Here is a 20,142-nt window from a genome sequence, read left to right as displayed (position 1 = left end):
TTTAAGTTTTAGGTGTCATATGAAAATGAGTTTCACACAATCGAATCCATCATTGACCAGAAATAATAAACGGTATAATACCAAAACACTAAAATAATAATTGTGATTGTTATGCACATTTTAAAGCATGATTATATTCATTCATTTGTAATAACATTCAGAAGGCCCACACATGACACGACTATGTGTCACAATATTTGCCCTCTGAACATTCATCTGAGTCTAATTAATTGAATTGGACAAATAGTTTGTTGACACAGATTTTCAATGAGTTTGTTTTACGCTCCTTGTTATGAGAATTTTCATAGCCTATTTGTCCCTTAAAAACTTCTCAAATGCACTTAGTGTTAGTGACACCTAGTGGGGCTAGGTGTCACCTAGTCGTCTGTTGATTGTGGAGTTCTCCCTTGCGGTAAGAAACAAAGTAATACATGGTCTTGTTCCTTACATGTTAAAAGTAGTTTTACTTTAAAAGGGAACTCAAAGCCATTTTTATCAAATTCTTTAAAAGCATCAACCTTTCACAATATAAAACATTGAGTGAAAACGCTTCTGATAGTCTGTTATATGGTATTTATTTCTTCATTAAGCCTACAAACATGGTTTCATGAGTGTTGTTGAGACGAGGCAATGTGGGCGTAAGAGGGGTGCTCCACGACCAGGAGAAAGGTCATATGACTGTGACTCAGTAACAGGATGCCCTGTCCTGTTCTCAACAGGCCCTTTGGCTCATGGAGAGCAGGATGTTGGCACTGAATTCATCAATTGTATTGTAACACAGGGATAAGCATGCTTGTATCACTTTGAAGTTACATTTTTTATTCCATGCTTTTCATTTGTATATTGCAGAATCAGTTCAATCTGAAAATATGGACAAATCGAATCAACAAATTCTCTCAGCTGACAGCTGGGGAGACTGAGGAGGGTTTTCTCCAATTCTAAAATAAATCTATTATAACGGCAATAGCTCAAGAGGAGCAGTGAACGTATTAAAAGCAGAGGTCTCCCTAAACTACATATAATGACAGCAAGTCAAGCTTCAAATTACGTTTCGGTTTGTGTGAACGCGGGTCTCATTCACAGCTTCAATTAAAAATATATTGTTTTCTCTTGTGTCCTGTTTCGCCTGTATCTTCTTCAATAAGAAATTAATTCTTTTTTCCTCCTGCGTTTTGAAGAAGGATGCAGACACTTTCCTGCGGATGCGCCTGGCGTAGACCTCCAGTAACACCATGATGTAGCTCACCAGACAGAGTAGTCCCAGGAAGACCCTCACTCTCAGGTCTGGTGCAGAGGGCTCAATATAACAGCGTAAAGCCTCTGGGCTAAATGTCCAGTCATACTGCTTGTGGAGGTTTGCCAGTTCTGTATCCCTACAGATAGCTGGGATAATACATAGACCTGGAAAGCGCAGGTGAATCTGTCAGAGAAAAGAGAATCCAGTCCCCATTTGTCCACTGTGTTATTCAATTTCTATATCATCATTGATCTCAAGGCTACACATTATATAATGTCACATTATGTCCTGTGATGTGCCCGACCTCACATAGAAAAGTACTGTATCAATATTGACCTACCTTATATTTCACAGCTATGTTGACAGATGTAGCTGGAACATTTAGCAGCCAAGGCCCACTCACTGTAACTAGATGGTACACAATGTGATCCAAAACCATTATGAAGATGATAACAATAAAATACAAAGTCACCACTACTATGGGAGCAAGACATTTGGTAAATTCCTGTTTTGTTATTTTACAACTTGTGGAATGAACCATATTTTTCAAGTTAGTTGGCTCTATCTGGATTCCATCCTCAGATGCTTTTTGCAGCAACTGTCTGGTGATGTAAACGTTGTCAAACTTAACTGAAATGACATATGACTTCAGGTAGTAGGCTGATTCAACTATCAGGTAGATTAGAAAGATGGCCGCCAGAATCCTGTTTGACAGAAGTTTATAATCCTCCAGCAGTTTATTGGCACGTGAAAAGTCACTCTCAATCTGTTTGCTTACAGTAACAAACATATTTTTGACCTTTGACACATCAATGTGTGTAAAATGATCAAATTTCCTCAACCTGTTAACAATATTCAGTTCTTCCTGTTTCACTTTGATAGCCTCTCTAACAAGATCTCTCTTTGCTTCTTGAAACAGCTCAGATGAGTTTAAAAGAGAGTGGACAAAACCTTCAGAGGTGCACTTTAAAACGTGCATCACCACTCCCATGTTAACGGTTATGTTAAGGATGATGCTCAACACTAACACAATCACAGAGGTGGAAATGATCAGCTTGCGCCCCTGTTTGGTGCCCAGAGTGGGCAGGATCATAGTTAGCACACAACGGAGAGGATGACAGAGGAACGAGAGGAAAAGGATGGCCACGCTATAGATGCAGGCAGCAGTGCTGGAAGTACCACTGTCATATCTCAGGATCTCTGTCATCCAATGGTAGAGGAGACCACCAGTCACCATGGCGATAATGAAACACATAGAAAGTAATGTCAGGACCTCCTTGGCAGCCTGGGTTGGTTTTGAGTAAACATCCCACAGATACTGTAGAGTGGTCTTCATGGCACCCCAAGGTTTTTGCCTGAAAACCAATGATTGTGTGAATTCAAGTTTTATTAGTTGTATGTACAGTATACACATGGTATACACCATCAAACGAAGTGCTTACTTGCAGGCTCCTCGACAATGCAACAACAATAAGAAATAATAAAAGGTAAGAATACGAACAATAAAGTAAATGGCTTATTAGAATAAACTAAACATGAAACACATTTTAGAATTGCACTGTATTATAACTAAGCTGTGAATTTGATCAAACTGCAATATCCACCATTCTGACTATCATCATGTATTGTTTTAATATCAACATTATACAAGAGCAGAACAGCTTATTATTGTGTAATTAACACTTTAATAAGCCAGCTTTCTTAATTTCACAAGAAGGACCTAGCACAATTCACTGTGAAAATAATATACATTTCACCATAACATTAATTTCTTTAATCATCTCATAAATAGCTGTCCAGTAACCTAATGTCTCTTTCACTCAAAAGACTGAAAAATTAACACCTACCTCAATGAAAAGCCAAAGCCCATGCACTCAGTAATGCTCTTCATTCTCCTTGGCAACAGTGCATGTGAAGTTACACAGTTGTCTGATGGGGGTAACTGTGAAGTTTGATACAGGAACTTATCATGCACAGTCATTGCCACATAGATGTGTAAGACGGTTCCCAAAGGGAACAGAAGGGCTCTTGCTCATGCTCACATGCTGACACACACTCACTGACATTGACAGGCATAACAAATCAACACATGATGGAACATGCAATACTTGGTGACTAATCATTTAGGGAAGTACTGGTGAGTTAAAAGGTTCTATATGAGCATTGTGGTATCCTATTTTAAGGTCGAAAACATAACCCCGTGGGAGGTCATACTACTACTGACTGATAGGAGGGGGGATTGCTATGAATCTGGGAAACTATGAGCATGTAAGCAATTGTGCGAGTTTTCCAAAATAAAATGTTTAGCTGGGGCTTTTTTAATTTCCCTTTGTATTACAGTCAATTAATACGTATATTTGAATGGTTGAGCATCAAGGTTGAGCAGTTTCATGTTGTGGTACGACTTGTCAAACTTCCTTTTCCAAAATGTTGTGTATTCCTTTTCCAACAAGTTCTTCTATTTAACTAAGTGTCATTGTGTTCTGTTGTAGTTTGTCCCATTTAATAGCGGCTCCACCAATGACCCTTCCTCTCTTACACTGAGTAACTACTTCAGAGTTCTGCTGAGTTAACCATGTGCCAGACCTTGAGACTTTACATAGCCAAATAGACACTATAAGGAATGTACAGCCCTTCACCATTCTTTAGAGAAACAGGGGCCAAAATATCACTGCTTGGTTCCAGACACATGTAGAAATTGTGTTCCAAGCAAATTTCAATGCAACTTTCTTTCACATGTGTTGTTCGCTTGTTTGTTCGCCTCATTTGGCTTAGTGGGTATCTTGTTTGGTGCTATCAGGCATAAGGCTGTTGAATGAGACTTGATTCCAGTACATTTTATGCTGTGTCACCTGGGTCAATGATTAAAACTAAAAAGGACTATAGTGGCATGGCCCCCGTCTGAATATCATCTCATGGTTTGACTTGCTCTGTAGTATATATTACTGTGTGGCATGTCTGTCGGTGCCTGCTCACTGACATCAGCTAAATATACCAATTCCATGGATTGACGAAAAAATAAAAGAACCCATTTGCTGTTGAGTTTTATTTGGTAACAACAGTAGTATTAAGAAAATAACAAAGCTCCAAAATGTGCATTGATAAACCTAAACGTACTACACAAAATACAAACTACGGTAGAAAATTGTTAATTAGATTTCCACGTACCACATTTCAAATGATTACTTCAAATGAAATAAGATCAGAAAATCACGATTTGTGTATTTTAAAGACGTGATGAAAAGTAAAAATGACTTTATGTGTGTAACTTAGAATGTGTTAAAACATGTGCAGCCTGTGACCCCATGGGCTAGGTAAGTATCTTTCCATTAATAATTCACAAACTCCTGTTGTGCATCAAGACAGTCACAGATTATCCTAACTAAAGATCATTGGAGGATCAAGTTCAAGTGTGATTTACTAGAAGGTGGCGGACTTGGAGGTTGAGCGTTCAGTGTGATGAAATGGATTGGGTCTATTATCATCAAGCAGACTACTAACACCCTAATCAATAAGGATTATCCTCACAAATACTATCTAGGGAATGTTACAGTGACAAATGAGACAGACACTCGCAAAGTGGCACACTGAACACCAGAGGTCACTAAGATGCAAGGCATTTCAGCAAGCATAGCGACAGAATGATGACACAGACATCACCGGTGTCCGGACAAAAACGGTGTCCGACATGACTTGTTGTATAACTGTGGAAGAGAATGTAACAACAGACAGACCAACCACTGTCTATTCTGTCACCCCCTGCCCTGCCCAAACAAATTAACTTCAAATGGAAACTTGGCATGGGGACCTAAAACAAACCAGGACAAAACATTGGACACATCTGGGAGACCAGGGGTTCGTGGCATGTGACAAACAAGAAAATTAGCTGATAGAACTTAGTATAATCTACACAACAGAGGAAGTAGAGCACAAGGAGAGCCTGAACAACAAAAAAATCTAAACTCATATAGTGTACAGCAGGCAAATGGAAGAATCTAGAAGTGTACAGTACATTCGCAACATGGTATAGCCATCACACCATCGGCTAAATAACTTAAAGTAACGGCTAATACTCCCCAAATCTATAGTTGACTTTTGTACATATTCAGAAATGCTGCTCTAGTATTTACTATATAATACCGTGTAATACTTTGTATTGGATAAGCTTCAGATCTACGGTATGCAGTGTATCACAAACTAGTAAGGTTGAAAGGTGGGACGGAGGGGAATTGTATATCTGTGACAGTACTGGACATGTTGACTGGACGGGCCCAGTCTGGATAAGTCTCCAAACTGAACATGGCACGACCCCAAGTGTTCATGGCCAGAGAAACTGATAAAATGCCCAAAATGTTCATCACAAAGCCCGTTTTCACCTGGGAACAGAGCAACCAAACAGATGTAAATCATCTATTTACTAGGATAGAGTATGTTTAAGTTTAAGAACAGTCTGAAATATGGTCACACAGTATATTGGCGTGAGGATCTTACCATGTCCTTCACCAGAAGATGGCCAGATGCAAAGGCAATGGAGTTGGGCGGGGTGGAGACTGGCAACATGAAGGCAAATGAACATCCTGTTGTCGCAGGTATCATGAAGTAAAGAGGATTCACCTTGACAAACATAGCCTGTAAAGAGGAGACAAACACAGTCATTGATATTATTTTGCAGAAATATTGTGTTAATGGAGAATAATAATACTTTGAAACAGTTTTCTGCAGATTAACAAAAGTAACACAAATTAACAAAGAGTGTGTGAATCCACATCGCATTCAATAAGTGGCAACGATATTCCAAATTCTTAGTAACGTACTTGGCTTAGAAATGTCGCTGGAGATAAGTAACTAGGGTGCCTTTGTTAGGGTGATACTGGATGATACTGGTTGGGTGATATTATTGCTTAGATTTAACAATACTGTAAGACATTGGCACAGACAGACGAAGACAACTGGTTACTGATAACTGTGGTTAATGTCCAACAGACCAAACAGCCACGGTGCTAAACTGACAGATCTGTTGACCCCATGACAAACACTAAGAAAGTAAATTGCTGTGGGAGATTAGAGTAGAGAGCATCAACTTCCCCATTATCTTTTCCCATGGGGGGGATTAGTAATACAGTGGAGTTCAAGGCTTTATGGTACTGTAGTTCACAAGGGTATTCAAAAATACTACACACAAAATACGCCTTTCTTCAAAATGAGTGCCGACTGACCTCTTCATACCCACAGGGTACTTCATTCTTAATAATGGAAACATCTCACTAAATGTTGAGTGTTGTGGGCATGTCATACAGTAGCTGACAGCTCACCAGTTCAGCGATGACGGGCAGGAATATGATAATGGTGGCGGTGTTGCTGGCGAACTCTGTGAAGCAGGCCAGGAAAGCGGTGATAAACATGACTGCCACAGCAGGAGGGACCTGAGCGATAGGCTGGAGGTAGGCTCCTATCCACGCCGCCAGTCCTGACTCCTACACCACAGGGACAGAGCATCAAGACGGCCCTTGACTCAGTAGTAGCAGAAATAGGTCAGAAAGTATAGAAATCACCACACAACAGCTATTTGAATGTACACAAATGAGAATGTGAGTTAAAGGGATTTCATATCTATGGTGTGCACCCTTAAACATGAAAGGGGTTTACCCATAGAGATCTTAAGGATGAATGATTCTATATGTAAATGATATGGTTTTACCTCACATCCCTTGGCCATGGCAAAGCCTCCACCCAGCAACAGAATGATATTCCATGGGACACATTCCTGTGCTTTCTTCCATGATAGTAGAGGAACATATGGAGTATTTGGTGCTGTGGAAAACATGACAGGGTATGAAATCGACATCTGCCCAACAGACAAATCCAGGTCAACCACCCAAATATCAGAATATCTAACCTGCAAGGAGCTTTGAAAAGAGGCAATAAAGAAAGAGCTGCAGCTAGGGGTTAGTGGTCAAAGTAACGGTTATCGAATCAAATTTGATTTGTCACATGCGCCGAATACAACAGGTGTAGATTTATAAGCTGTTAACCAACAATGCAGATTAAATAAAAAATAAAAGTAACAAATAATTAAAGAGCAGCAGTAAAATAACAGTAGCGAGACTATATACAGGGGGTACAGGGGGTACCGGTACAGAGTCAATGTGCGGGTGCACAAGTTAGCTGAGGTAATTGAGGTAAATATGTACATGTAGGTAGAGTTATTAAAATGACTATGCATAGATGATAACAGAGAGTAGCAGCAACGTAAAAGAGGGGGGGGGGGGGGGGGGGTGGAGGGGGCAATGCAAATAGTCTGGCTAGACATTTGATTAGATGTTCAGGAGTCTTATGGCTTGGGGGTAGAAGCTGTTTAGAAGCCTCTTGGACCTAGACTTAGCGCTCTGGTACCACTTGCCGTGCGGTAGCAGAGAGAACAGTCTATGACTAGGGTGGCTGGAGTCTTTGACAATTTTTAGGGCCTTCGTCTGACAGCCTGGTATAGAGGGCTGAGACGCAAAGAAAGTTCAAGGAGAGGGGCTACAGGAATGATCAGATTAATATTGCCATTGAGAAAATTCAAAACAAAACGAGACATGACCTTTTTCAAGGTCAGTCTCGCAAAAAGACGCATTCTTGCGTTCTAACTACTAACTATTCAAAGTGCTCTGAACAAATTAAGGGAATTGTTCACAAACATTGGCACATCCTAAAATCCGATGATAGTCTCAGTAATGTGTTTTCGGCCCTTCCCTTGGTCGTATTCTCGCGGGGCAGAAATCTCAGAGACCAATTGATAAACTCTGATTTACCACCCCAAGATATTCCTGAACAACGTCTATTTGCGCCCCTACTAGATGGAAATTACAAATGTAATGGCTGTGCTCAATGCAATGGCACTTATAAATGTAGATCCTTCAAACACCCACAAACAGGGAAATCAATCCCAATAAAAGGTGTTATTACGTGCTCCACTATAAGCCAGTTATTTATCTTATAACTTGTCCTTGTGGTAAAAATTATGTAGATAAAACAAAGCGTGAATTAAAAGTACGTATCTCAGAGCATCGTAGCACCATTAGGTGTAAAAACTTTACTTATCCAGTTGCGGCCCACTTCTTGGAGGCAGGCCACTCGATTTCGTCTCTGCGTTATATTGGCATCGAACATGTCACCCTCCCTAGGAGAGGGGGTGACCTTGATAATTTATTGTTAAAACGAGAGGCTGCCTGGATCTTTAATTTAAAGACCCCTGCGCCCTTCGGTCTCAACGTAGATTTTGATCTGAAGCCATTCTTGTGATTATTGTGACTTTGCCATTGTAATTGTTTGTAAGCTTGTGTAGTCTAAAATGAATCTATGATCGTATGCTATCCATTTGTTGTTTGTATGCTGTTCTTTGCATGACATCTTAATATTTGATTATTAACCAATGATATTAGGCCACTCTTGGCCATGCTTACAGACACCTGTGTCTTTTGACACTATATAAACGAGTCATCCCGCAGTGTTTGTGATTATACCCTGATGAAGACAGCTTGGCTGTCGAAACGTTGGTAATTAAATGTTTGCATCTGAGCTCCTAGAGTGTGCAGCTCTCTTTTATTTTCAAGTTTTCTACTTCGCTAGCCAGCACCTCGTCTTAATAGGTGTGCGTTTCTTTTTCTTCTAGATAGAGGTCGTGGATGACAGGAAGCTTGGCACCAGTGATATGCTGGGCCGTACGCACTACCATCTGCAGTGCCGTGCGGTCGGAGGCCGAGCAGTTGCCATACCAGGCAGTGATGCAACCCATCAGGATGCTCTTGATGGTGCAGCTGTAGAACCTTTTGAAGATCTGAGGACCCACTTAGTGGACAAAATAAGGCTGGTTGGGGTTTTGTTTCTTTCTCGGGTACCGCTCTGCCGGACATTTTTCATTTGTCAATGGCCGGCAAAACATAAAGTTATGAATATAACTACTGTTCCCTGAAGGGAGGGAACGAGGTACAACATCACTATGGGGAGTTGTGCTTTTGTTGTACAGAGTGAACTGACTGAAAGGGAACTATTACTTTACATTTACATTTAAGTCATTTAGCAGACGCTCTTATCCAGAGCGACTTACAAATTGGTGCGTTCACCTTATGACATCCAGTGGAACAGCCACTTTACAATAGTGCATCTAAATCTTTTAAGGGGGGGGGGGGGTGAGAAGGATTACTTTATCCTATCCTAGGTATTCCTTAAAGAGGTGGGGCTAATTCTTAACATACCTACTCAAAATAGTTTATAATAAAGAACATTAAAGAGCTCAATGCCTAACGTGTACATATTCTAATCTCGCTGGAAAAACATGAGGGTAGAAAATGAAAACACTGGTATTTCTGTTGCATAAGAAGTTGTGTGCTATGTTAAACCAGTGGGTGAACACAGAGCAAAGTACACAGAGCAAACCAAAGTGTGGCAACACATTTTTGAGGGATTAATAATAAGGGGCGACAGTCTTACCTCACGACAGGACTCTGCTCAGACTCACTAATCCACGTCATTAACATTCCTCAGGTTATTTACAGTACTTTACAACAGAGCCAATACAAGTTCTGCTTCAGAAATAGATTAATGAAATTACAAAAAAATTATTCTGCCTTAATAGGAGTCAATGTTACTGTAATTTCTGTCTGATGAGGCATGACTGAATAATAATGTGACTTTAAAAACCCAGATCTACAGTGCATCTACAGTGCATTCGGAAAGTATTCAGACCCCTTCCCTTTTTCCACATTTTGTTACGTTACAGCCTTATTCTAAAATGGATTAAATAAAATACTCCTCAATCTACACACAATACCCCATAATGACAAAGAGAAAACAGAATACTTATTTACATAAGTATTCAGAACCCTTTGCTATAAGACTTGAAATTGAGCTCTGGTGCATCATGTTTCCATTGATCATCCTTGAGATGTTTCTACAACTTGATTGGAGTCCACCTGTGGTAAATTAAATTGATTGGACATGATTTGGAAAGGCACACACCTGTTTATATATGGTCCCACAGTTGACAGTGCATGTCAAAGCAAAAAACAAGCCATGAGGTCTAAGAAATTGTCCAAAGAGCTCTGAGACAGGATTGTGTCGAGGCACAGATCTGGGGAAGGGTACCTGTCACGCCCTGACCTTAGAGTGCCATTTTATTTCTCCATTTGGTTAGGTCAGGGTGAAATTTGGGGTGGGCATTCTATGTTGTTTGTTTCTATGTTTTGGCCGGGTATGGTTCTCAATCAGGGACAGCTGTCTATCGTTGTCTCTGATTGGGAATCATACTTAGGCAGCATTTTTTCCTTTTGGTAGTTGTGGGTAGGTGTCTTCGTTTGTGCGTGTATAGCCTTACGGAGCATCACATTCGTTTTTGTTGTACTATTGTTTTGTTGGCGACATTTGCAAATAATGGCAAATGTACGCTCACAACGCTGCACCTTGGTCCATTCCAAACGACGATCGTGACAGTACCAAAACATTTCTGCAGCATTGAAGGTCCCCAAGAACCCAGTGGACTCCATCATTCTTAAATGGTAGAAGTTTGGGACCACCAAAAACCAGATGGTCACTCTGACAGAGCTCCAGAGTTCCTCTGAGGAGATGGGCAAACCTTCCAGAAGGACAGCTATCTCTGCAGCACTCCACCAATCAGGCCTTTTAGTAGAGTGGCCGGACGGAACCAACTCCTCAGTAAAAGGCACATGACAGCTGGGTTGGAGTTTGCCAAAAGGTACCTAAAGGAACCTCAGACCATGAGAAACAAGATTCTCTGGTATAATGAAACCAAGATTGAACTCTTTGGCATGAATGCCAAGCGTCACGTCTGGAGGAAACCTGGCACCATCCCTACGGTGAAGCATGGTGGTGGCAGCATCATGCTGTGAGGATGTTTTTCAGCGGCAGGGACTGGGAGACTAGACAAAATCAAGGGAAAGATGAACGGAGAAAAGTACAGAGAGATCCTTGATGAAAACATGCTCCAGAGTACTCAGGATCTCAGGTTCACCATCCAACTGGACAACGACCCTAAGTACACAGACAAGACAACGTAGGAGTGGCTTCGCTGCCAAAAGTACTTCAACAAAGTACTGAGTAAAGGGTCTGAATACTTATGTAAATGTGATATTTCATTTTTTATATATATATATACATTTGCAAAAATGGCTAAAAACCTGTTTCTGTTTTGTTATGATGGCATATTGTGTGTACATTGATGAGGGGAAAAAACGATTTAATCAATTTTGGAATAAGGCTGTAACCTAACAACATGTGGAAAAAAGTCAAGGGGTCTGAATACTTTCCAAATACAATGTATACAGCTGCTTCACTCCATCTAATCTTTTGATTTGAAAATATACCGTTTTCTCTATATCGGTACAGAAAGGCTGTATGATTTGAGACAGTGGTATTTTAAATTGACATATTCTAAAAATGTATTTCTCATTATTTGGGACATATCCTTTCTGGTACTGACCTCTAGAATCAAACCACCAGCTAAGAGAGGGCTTTTGGGAAGGGAAGAAGAATAGGATTGACACAATGATCACTCCAGTGGTCGCATCTGACACATACCTGCAGGAGGAAGAGAATCAAAGAAGAGGAAGTCATGATGCGGCTGGTTTCCTCAAGCCTCCAGTGAATTATACAGACATATCCTAGTTAACGGGCAGTGGATTGTCAGCTTGTCTCTCTTACCCTTTGTTGAAAAACGTGGACCATCCAGTTACAAATTTAGGATCTCTTGTAAACAGGAGAACGGCAAACAAAATGAAAAAGAATGCGATGGCTCCTTCTGCAAAACTAAAATGGAAGATAGGAAATGATTGTCTCAGGAATTCTACATTACCACCGACATATAGTCCAGAGGGTCTAGAACAGGGGTAGGGTCTAAAACAAGGGTAGTCATCTTTAGTCCTGCAGGGCTGCAGCAGGCGTTTTGTTCCATCCCAGCATTAACACACTGATTCAAATAAACAATCTAAAATGTGAACAATGTGGCCCTCCTGAACTAGAATTAGCCACCCCTGGTGTAGGGCATGATTTAAGACTGGAGCATGTTGCCTGTGATTTAGTCTAGAGATATGTCCTTACTTTATGGGGCCTAGTTTTCTGTAGTCTTCATCAATCACGGCCTCAGCCTTCGCCTCTGCTTGTGCTCTTTCGTCCTGTTTCTTCACACACAACCTGAACACAAAAAAATAGTATGAAAATAATGTGGAAATATCTGACAGGTAGAAGAATGTATTACTCCATACTACTTCAAAAAGTGTACAGTCACAAATCCTAGAACTCTACCAGACTGCCACATGTCATCATCTATGGTTACATTTTTATTTAACACTGATGAGGTGCTGTACTTAGATCTGATTTCACCATCATACCGTGTATTCAGGCCCCCGTAGAGGAAAGAAATCCATAGCCATCCCAAGATGAGGAAGAACACCATGAGAGGAAATGCGAATGCAAACCAAGAGCCAAAATTGATCAAGTCGCACTCTGGGAAGTAACTAGAACACAAAGAAGCAACTGTCAGAAAGGGTACAGCAAATGTGAATAAAGTCGTTTTTATGGTCTAAATGTAACAAGTTATTCGTACACAGCTATTTTCCAGTTAAATCCTAACAGGCCTTGAAGAGGGACGTCTGAAGTTCTACAATGTCTGAAACATCCCAGTACCTGTGTCACTTGTCTCGTCTTTTTTCATAATGGTTAAAAGTTTGTACGTTGTACAAAACCCTCTACTAGACCTCCTCAGAGAGACATTGTCACCTTATTGCTCTATCCGATGGGCCTGAGAGTGTATGTTCAGATGCAGTAGGAGAAAGTGAGATCAGCCAAGTCTTCAACTTGGGTACCTCTTAAGTTGTCCAATGAGGATGAGGTTTGGTGCAGTGCCTGTCAGGGTGGCAGTCCCTCCGATACTGGCAGCGTACGGGATACATATCAGGAAGCCTTTCCACACCTTCATCTGGTACTCTGACTCTGTCCTGATCTCCTCTGCAGTACTCCCATCTGAACGCTCCATCCGATCAGGTCTTAAGGTATAATTATACCAACATTAGTAAATAGCTACACGATAACCATGAATCCTATTCTAACAACATGAGAGCTTCAATGGTTCAGTTTGTTTGTGTTTGCTTTCTTACCCGTCTATTGACAAGATCTGTTTTTCAGAGGGCAGTGCATGCAGCTTTACTCGTGCTTGACCTGATGGATGTTGAAGTGAACAGGTTGTGTTAGAGTTATTCTCTCCATTGTTTACTCTGCGGTGACAAATGACAAAATATATATATTTTTAAGGACAGGTTTAGACGTCATAACAATTCCATATTGAAGACCAATTTGAACGTGACTTAGGCGGTCATCTAAGTGTAAATAAAGGCTCAATTTTTTAAAATTAAAACGACCTCTACTGAGAATCAACACGTTTCCCATGAACCAATTACTGTGATGCTACAGTATCCATAGCTATAGAATGAATGAGACAAGCTATAACAGAGATATTTAAACATTTCTTTCTCATCAAAGCCTGTGAGTTCCAGTTTTCTAAGTAGGTTGTCTTTAGGCCTTCGTCATATTTAATATATGACTTGAAAGGCGGCTAATATGTTTAATCAATTATCATTTGAATATTGACATGTCGTGCACCGAAGTTCCATGTGATGGAACAGGTAGTTGTAAAAAAGTTCACACCTTCAGTTACCTATTACAGTTTTAGTGTGGAAATATCCCTCTTGGCTTTAGAAAGTTGAAGTATAGTATGTTTGTTTTTGTAAGCGCTACAAACAATTTGCATTGCAGTGTCGAAAAGACCAAATTGGTCTTGGCTTGGCTACTTAATATTTTGTATCTTTTCACTCGATGTACACTACTGGTCAAAAGTTTTTGTACACCTACTCATTCAAGGGTTTTTCTTTATTTGACTATTTTCTACATTGTAGAATAATAGTGAAGACATCAAAACTATGAAGTAACACATATGGAATTATGTAGTAACCAAAAAGGTGTTAAACAAATCAAAATATGTTTTATATCTGAGATTCTTCAAAGTAGCCACCCTTTGCCTTGATGACAGCTTTGCAAACTCTTGGCATTCTCTCAACCAGCTTCACCTGGAATGCTATTCCAACAGTCTTGAAGGAGTTCCCACATATGCTGAGCACTTGTTGGCTGCTTTTCCTTCACTCTGCGGTCCGACTCAACCCAAACCATCTCAATATGTTTGAGGTCGGGGGATTGTGGAGGCTAGGACATCTGAGGCAGCACTCCATCACTCTCCTTCTTGGTCAAATAGCCCTTACACAGCCTGGAGGTGTGTTTGGTCATTGTCCTGTTGAAAAACAAAAGATAGCCCCACTAAGCCCAAACCAGATGGGATGGTGTATCGCTGCAGAATTCTGTGGTAGCCATGCTGGTTAAGTGTGCCTTGAAATCTAAATCAATCACAGACAGTGTCACCAGCAAAGAACCCCCATACCATAACACCTCCTTCTCCATGCTTTACGGTGGGAAATACACATGCAGAGATAATCCTTTCACCCACACAGCGTCTCACGAAGACACGGCAGTTGGAACCAAAAATCTTCAATTTGGACTTCAGAACAAAGGACAAATTTCCACTGGTCTAATGTCCATTGCTCGTGTTTCTTGGCCCAAGGGAGTCTTTTCTTCTTAATGGTGTCCTTTAGTACTGGTTTCTTTGTAGCAATTTGACCATGAAGGCCTGACTCACCCAGTCTCCTCTGAACAGTTGATGTTGAGATGTGTCTGTTACTTAAACTCTGTGAAGCATTTATTTGGGATGCAATTTCTGAGGCTGGTAACTCCAGTGAACTTATTCTCTGCAGCAGAGGTAACTCTGGGTCTTCCATTCCTATGGCAATCCTAATGAGAGCCCGTTTCATCATAGCGCTTGATGGGTTTTGCGACTGCACTTGAAGAACCTTTCTTGAAATGTTCCGTATTGACTGACCTTTATGTCTTAAAGTAATGATGTACTGTCATTTCTCTTTGCTTATTTCAGCTGTTCTTGCCATAATATGGACTTGGTATTTTACCAAATTGGGCTATCTACTGTATACCCCCTACCTTGTCACAACACAATTGATTGGCTCAAATGCATTAAGAAGGAAAGAAATTCCAAAAATCAACTTTTAACAATGCAAACCTGTTTCATGAAGCTGGTTGAGAAACTGCCAAGAGTGTTTAAAGTTGTCATGAAGGCAGAGTGTCTATTTAAAGAATCTCAAATATAAAATATATTTTGATTTGTTTAACACTTTTTTGGTTACTACATAATTCCATATGTGTTATTTCATAGTTTTGATGTCTTCACTATTATTCTACAGTGTAGAAAATAGTAAACATAAAGAAAAAACATTAAATGAGTACGTGTTCTAAAACCTTTGACCTTTGGTAGTGTATATGGGACAGTTGGAGAAACCCTACACAGCAACTCACCCTCTGTCTCATCTTTCACCTTACAGTTTTCCTTCAGAGTGTCCAGGTCTCCAAAGAGACTCTCCAGGATGGCGTTAGCAATGGGAAGCATCATGGCCGTTGTTGCGGTGTTACTGAGCCACATGGACAGGAAGGCAGAGGTGATCATCATTCCCAAAATCAACCTGCATAGAGAGATGTACACATGGGTCCGGAGTAAGTGGAGTGACACATCAATACATTTAATCTTTCTGATAATATGATTATGTAGGCTATATTTTGCCATATGCAGGGCATTCACATTAGATAATGGAAAATAATCCCCAAATATAAATTATGATGAATTTATTACTGTTGTATATGGCGATATAGTCTTCTCACCAGGCTGGTTTGACTCCAACAATCTTAAGAACTTTCAGAGCTATTCTGCGATGCAGACCCCATTCCTCAATAGCTGACGCCATAACAAGACCACTGAGAAAGAGAAAATTGGTATCGAGGAAGTACTGGGGGCAGACTTTTTTGGATGGAAGAATTCCCATGGTTGGAAAGAGGCAAACAGGTAGCATGGCAGTGACAGCTAAGGGAAGAGCCTCTGTGCACCAGAACACAGCCATCAGCAGCACCACGTACAGGCATTTCCCCTCCTGCAAAACATAACAGAAACATGTTGGTGAACACCCAAGAGGAAAAGCCAACTCTACCATTTACAAAGGTGATCTATTTCATTCATGTTTGTATCGTGCCATGGAAAGTTAAATGTACAAGGAATGTAACTTTTTAATGTGACTGGATTTGCAAAATTAGGGGGAGAATTGTTAATGAAGAAGTCTTTGAAGTTATTAGTAAGGGCTCAGATTGGGCTGTGGTTATGATTAAGAAGGGGGGATGGAGTTAAGCCAAGTTATGGATGTAAGGATTGTGTTTTTAAACATATGATGGAGCAGGGCCATGTCCTATACACTGGAATAACATGATCACCCTAAAACAGATCAAAAGTATAGAATTGTAGGTTTTAATCTAATGGGGCTCTTCTTAGGATCCTGATTCTAATTTCAGTGAAGACCAACAGATATCAGGCTAAAGGGTGTTCTTGTTCAGGTTTAAAGGCAGGTGTGGATATTAATGATAATATCAGTTTTAGGCTTGATATGGTTTAGCAATTTGGTTAAGGTATAACTTAAAAGTTGAATCTACTTTTTCTTTGTAAATTAGAGGAATAAATGGTTACAGTAAGAATATCTGTGCATCTTCCAATAACCACGTACCTTTTCTGGTAGCCCGAAAAGTAGCGGGAGAAGAATAAGTGGAGTGAGGAAAAGAATAAGTTGTTTCTTGACACACCAAAGTTTCTTAGCGAATGTTGATATGGTTTCCATTTCCATGTCGAATATGAGCGTCAGAGCTCGTTATGTTACGCTTTAGTGCAGAACTTGACGCCTCTATCTCTTTTATTACCTTGACTTTGTTGTTTTTGCACTCTTGGAGAAGCTTAACTATTGGCTTACAGTTTAACTCCTAGCGCGTTGTTCAAGTTATTATGGATGTGCGCAAATTGAGCCTGTTCTCTGATTGTCCCATCAGGCAGATGATTTATTTTGTTTTACTGATAACAACCAAAATGCAAAGCATTCCAGCAGTCTGGTTGTCTGGTTCCTCCCTGCAAAACAGATGCCATGTCATCGTTAATCAAAAACTGTCAATCATCATGTGATCTTATAGCCTATAACCCGTCCATGGAGGATCTCACAAGGAAACGGGCCAAACAGGTAAGACATGTAAAACTGTATTTAAGGGGGTAGGGACTTGAACCAGTGACCTTGCTTGAAGTTATTAAAGGATAAGAGCAACATGCCTCTGTGCCATAAATGTCAGGACCTTTAAGCAGAATTCATACGTTTGGAGAGAAAAAAATGAAGACCAACTACATGGAGACTACTATTGTAATCAGTAACATTTGATCAAACACAGTTTACGTAGTCTAGTTGTTTTTTGTAGATAATTGAAAGATAGGCCTATGTCCTATTGCATTTGCTGGATAAAGAGGTGACTTCAGTTCATTTGTAATTTCGTTGGCGGCTCCCACAATTGCGCGCACAACAACGCAATATATAAGATGTTATTTTATTAGTCCATAGAGATGGAAATTTGTCTTCTACTTTTTTCTACCCAAACCCTCCGACACACACACACATAGGCCTACACACTAGTGATGCGCGTTTTCCTCATAAGCCGCAGTCCTCGGGTTTTTACCCGTACGGTGGCGTATAGCTTGGTGGGTGGCGTATAGGTTGGTGGGTTTTTTTTGTTTAAATTTATGAATGTATAATTATTGTGCAATTGATATATTTAGGCTACAGAGCGTTTTTTATGTTAGGCTATATGGCATTAGTGCGTAAACCTAGACTTTAGGGCCTAACTGTTGGCGCGCCAAATAGCCCACGTGCCAATAGCCGAATGCTTTTGTGAACGGGCTGAAAAAGTTAACGTAGATCCACTGAGGCAAAAAGGACAATGTCGGCGTTTAATTCAATAAGAGTAAAGCTGCGAAATGGAGAGTTGAAAGAGAAGGGAGTGGCAGAATAAATATTTATGGGAAAGGTAAAAGAGGATGATAGTACCTTGACCAGCTAGGTTATGTGTGATGATTGTGAGGCACTATACACATTCGACAGTCACAAGACGGGGACTTCAAATAGGCATGGTATGTCAAGGGAACTTTTAAGACTACTGTTCAGATGGGTTCAATGGAAACTGAAATCTGGACACTGACTGTAGATCTATAACCTCTCACATAGCCTTAATATCAACTCCTGCAGAATTAAGCATTTCTTGCAATATAATTATATAGGTCTACTATACGTAAGCAACATTTCGTCTTTGCAACAGGAGTGGAGAAAATGACGGAATTCGTTCCGCATCTTGAGAGAATGCGAATGTCATTTAAATACTGTCTGTAGAGGTGCTGTCTTTATCAGCATCATAAAAGCGGATCGTTTTTCAACCACATAAAATATGCATCCAAGCCGAACTGAAATCTTATCAGAAACATGTTGGGTCATTTTCACATCTTTATATTGCATTCTAACCGGGCAAACTGATGGCATTTGGACATTTTGCACAGAAATTCGTTCTCGTTTTTTTGTTTATGTTGTTAGTCCTATTTCGTGTTCTCAACGGACCCTAAACGTTTGTTCTGCAAATGAAGCAGAGATGACAAAGAAAACTTTACCGATGTCAACTAGATTGACGCATTCATTCTATCGATTTATGACATTATTCTGCTGTGCAAGGGTTTATTTAGTTTCCTAGAGAAACTGCTATGTATCTAATTATAGACAATTTGACTAAGAAATAGCCGACCAAAATGTCCGAAATTATGAGCAGAAACATATCTAAATCATGCAAAATAAAATATTGTACCCCTGTCAAAAAAAAATCGTTCCTCCTTCTCTGACAGCAGCCTACAGTGCATTTTCTTATATTAGCGGTAAGGGTCTGATACAGGCCTCAGATTTTCACTTTATCACATTGTAGACGGATGCCGATGGGTTGTTAGCAATTGTGGGTACTGTGCCACTACTACACACAAGGTTTAAGAGGCTGCAGCACAGGTCTCCAAATGTTCCTATAGGCCTAACCATCAATTATATTTCTGCAGGGACAATGTGGAGTGATGTGGAGTGGGTCTACTTTTGTTACATCTGCTCCTGTCATGACCTTTACTGCTCATCCTGTGTCTCCTTGATCTGCCGCCACTCCCCCAGTGCTCTCTCCCTCTCCCTCTCCCTCTCTCTCTCTGTGTGTGATTGTGTGGGTGGAGACAGGTGTGCTGGAGTCAGAGAAGATCCCCACCAGCTGCAATCTGTTCCATAATCAAGACCTCTACAAATACTCAGTCCTGTCACTTCCACACTGCCAGATCGTAATCTCTGCTCAGTCAGTCTACGGTTCTAGCCGTTTGTTATGATTTAGATCCTGTTGTGCCTGTTTTCCTTGCCTCAATCTGACTCTGGTCCCTGTCTCCAGTCCCACGTCTCCTCATCCTGCTACTCTGGCCTGGATTCCCCACCTTCCTGCTCTCTTGGATTCCCCTCTGGACCTGCTTACCCTGTCCCAACCCCTCTCGCTCCAGCCACAGCCTCCTTCAATAAATACCTTGGTTACTTCATTCCAGTCTACTTGTCTGAGTCTGCTCTTGGGTTTCCCTGTTCCACTCCGCATAACAAATTTAAGCTACTAGCTCTCACAGTCGCATGTCAGAATTAGACATTCCTCCATGTTTCACAAACATAACATTTCGAAGTTGTTTCTAAATTCAAATTTTGAAGTGTTTAAGTTTACATTTAGGCATTCACTTTTAAGGTTAGGGTTAAATTCAGGCATTAACTCCAAAATCTTAAGGTTGGGCATTAACTCCTAATTCCTAAACTTCAAAAATGTTTTTCTATTGCAGGATTCGA

General features: G+C 40.5%; 1 protein-coding gene across 3 annotated transcripts; it reads right to left on the bottom strand.

The window, feature by feature from the left end:
• Window positions 1–556: 556 nt before the first annotated feature.
• On the bottom strand, window positions 557–17,243 carry LOC115102409 (Na(+)/dicarboxylate cotransporter 3-like). Of its 3 annotated transcripts, none has more exons than XM_065005456.1 (15): window positions 16,948–17,243; window positions 16,061–16,326; window positions 15,701–15,864; window positions 13,387–13,447; window positions 13,096–13,275; window positions 12,622–12,747; window positions 12,332–12,424; window positions 11,936–12,040; window positions 11,715–11,812; window positions 6,936–7,048; window positions 6,550–6,711; window positions 5,729–5,866; window positions 3,085–3,179; window positions 1,578–2,592; window positions 557–1,420 (listed from the first exon to the last, which is right to left on the bottom strand). In XM_065005456.1, the coding sequence occupies exons 1-15, from the start codon at window positions 17,062–17,064 to the stop codon at window positions 1,040–1,042; spliced, it is 3,114 nt and encodes a 1,037-aa protein (XP_064861528.1). In that variant the 5' UTR covers window positions 17,065–17,243; the 3' UTR covers window positions 557–1,039. The 3 variants fall into 3 exon arrangements, with proteins under 3 accessions (XP_064861528.1, XP_064861529.1, XP_029478193.1); XM_065005457.1 differs by having other exon boundaries at window positions 1,197–1,401; window positions 16,948–17,240; XM_029622333.2 differs by lacking the exons at window positions 557–1,420; window positions 1,578–2,592; window positions 3,085–3,179 and adding an exon at window positions 4,269–5,613 and having other exon boundaries at window positions 16,948–17,190.
• Between the last annotated feature and the right edge of the window lie 2,899 nt (window positions 17,244–20,142).

The sequence above is a fragment of the Oncorhynchus nerka genome, linkage group LG20, assembly GCF_034236695.1.
Source record: "Oncorhynchus nerka isolate Pitt River linkage group LG20, Oner_Uvic_2.0, whole genome shotgun sequence".
Taxonomy (NCBI): domain Eukaryota; kingdom Metazoa; phylum Chordata; class Actinopteri; order Salmoniformes; family Salmonidae; genus Oncorhynchus; species Oncorhynchus nerka.
The sequence above is the reverse complement of the archived record's forward strand: the minus strand, read 5'-3'. Positions and strand labels throughout refer to the sequence as shown.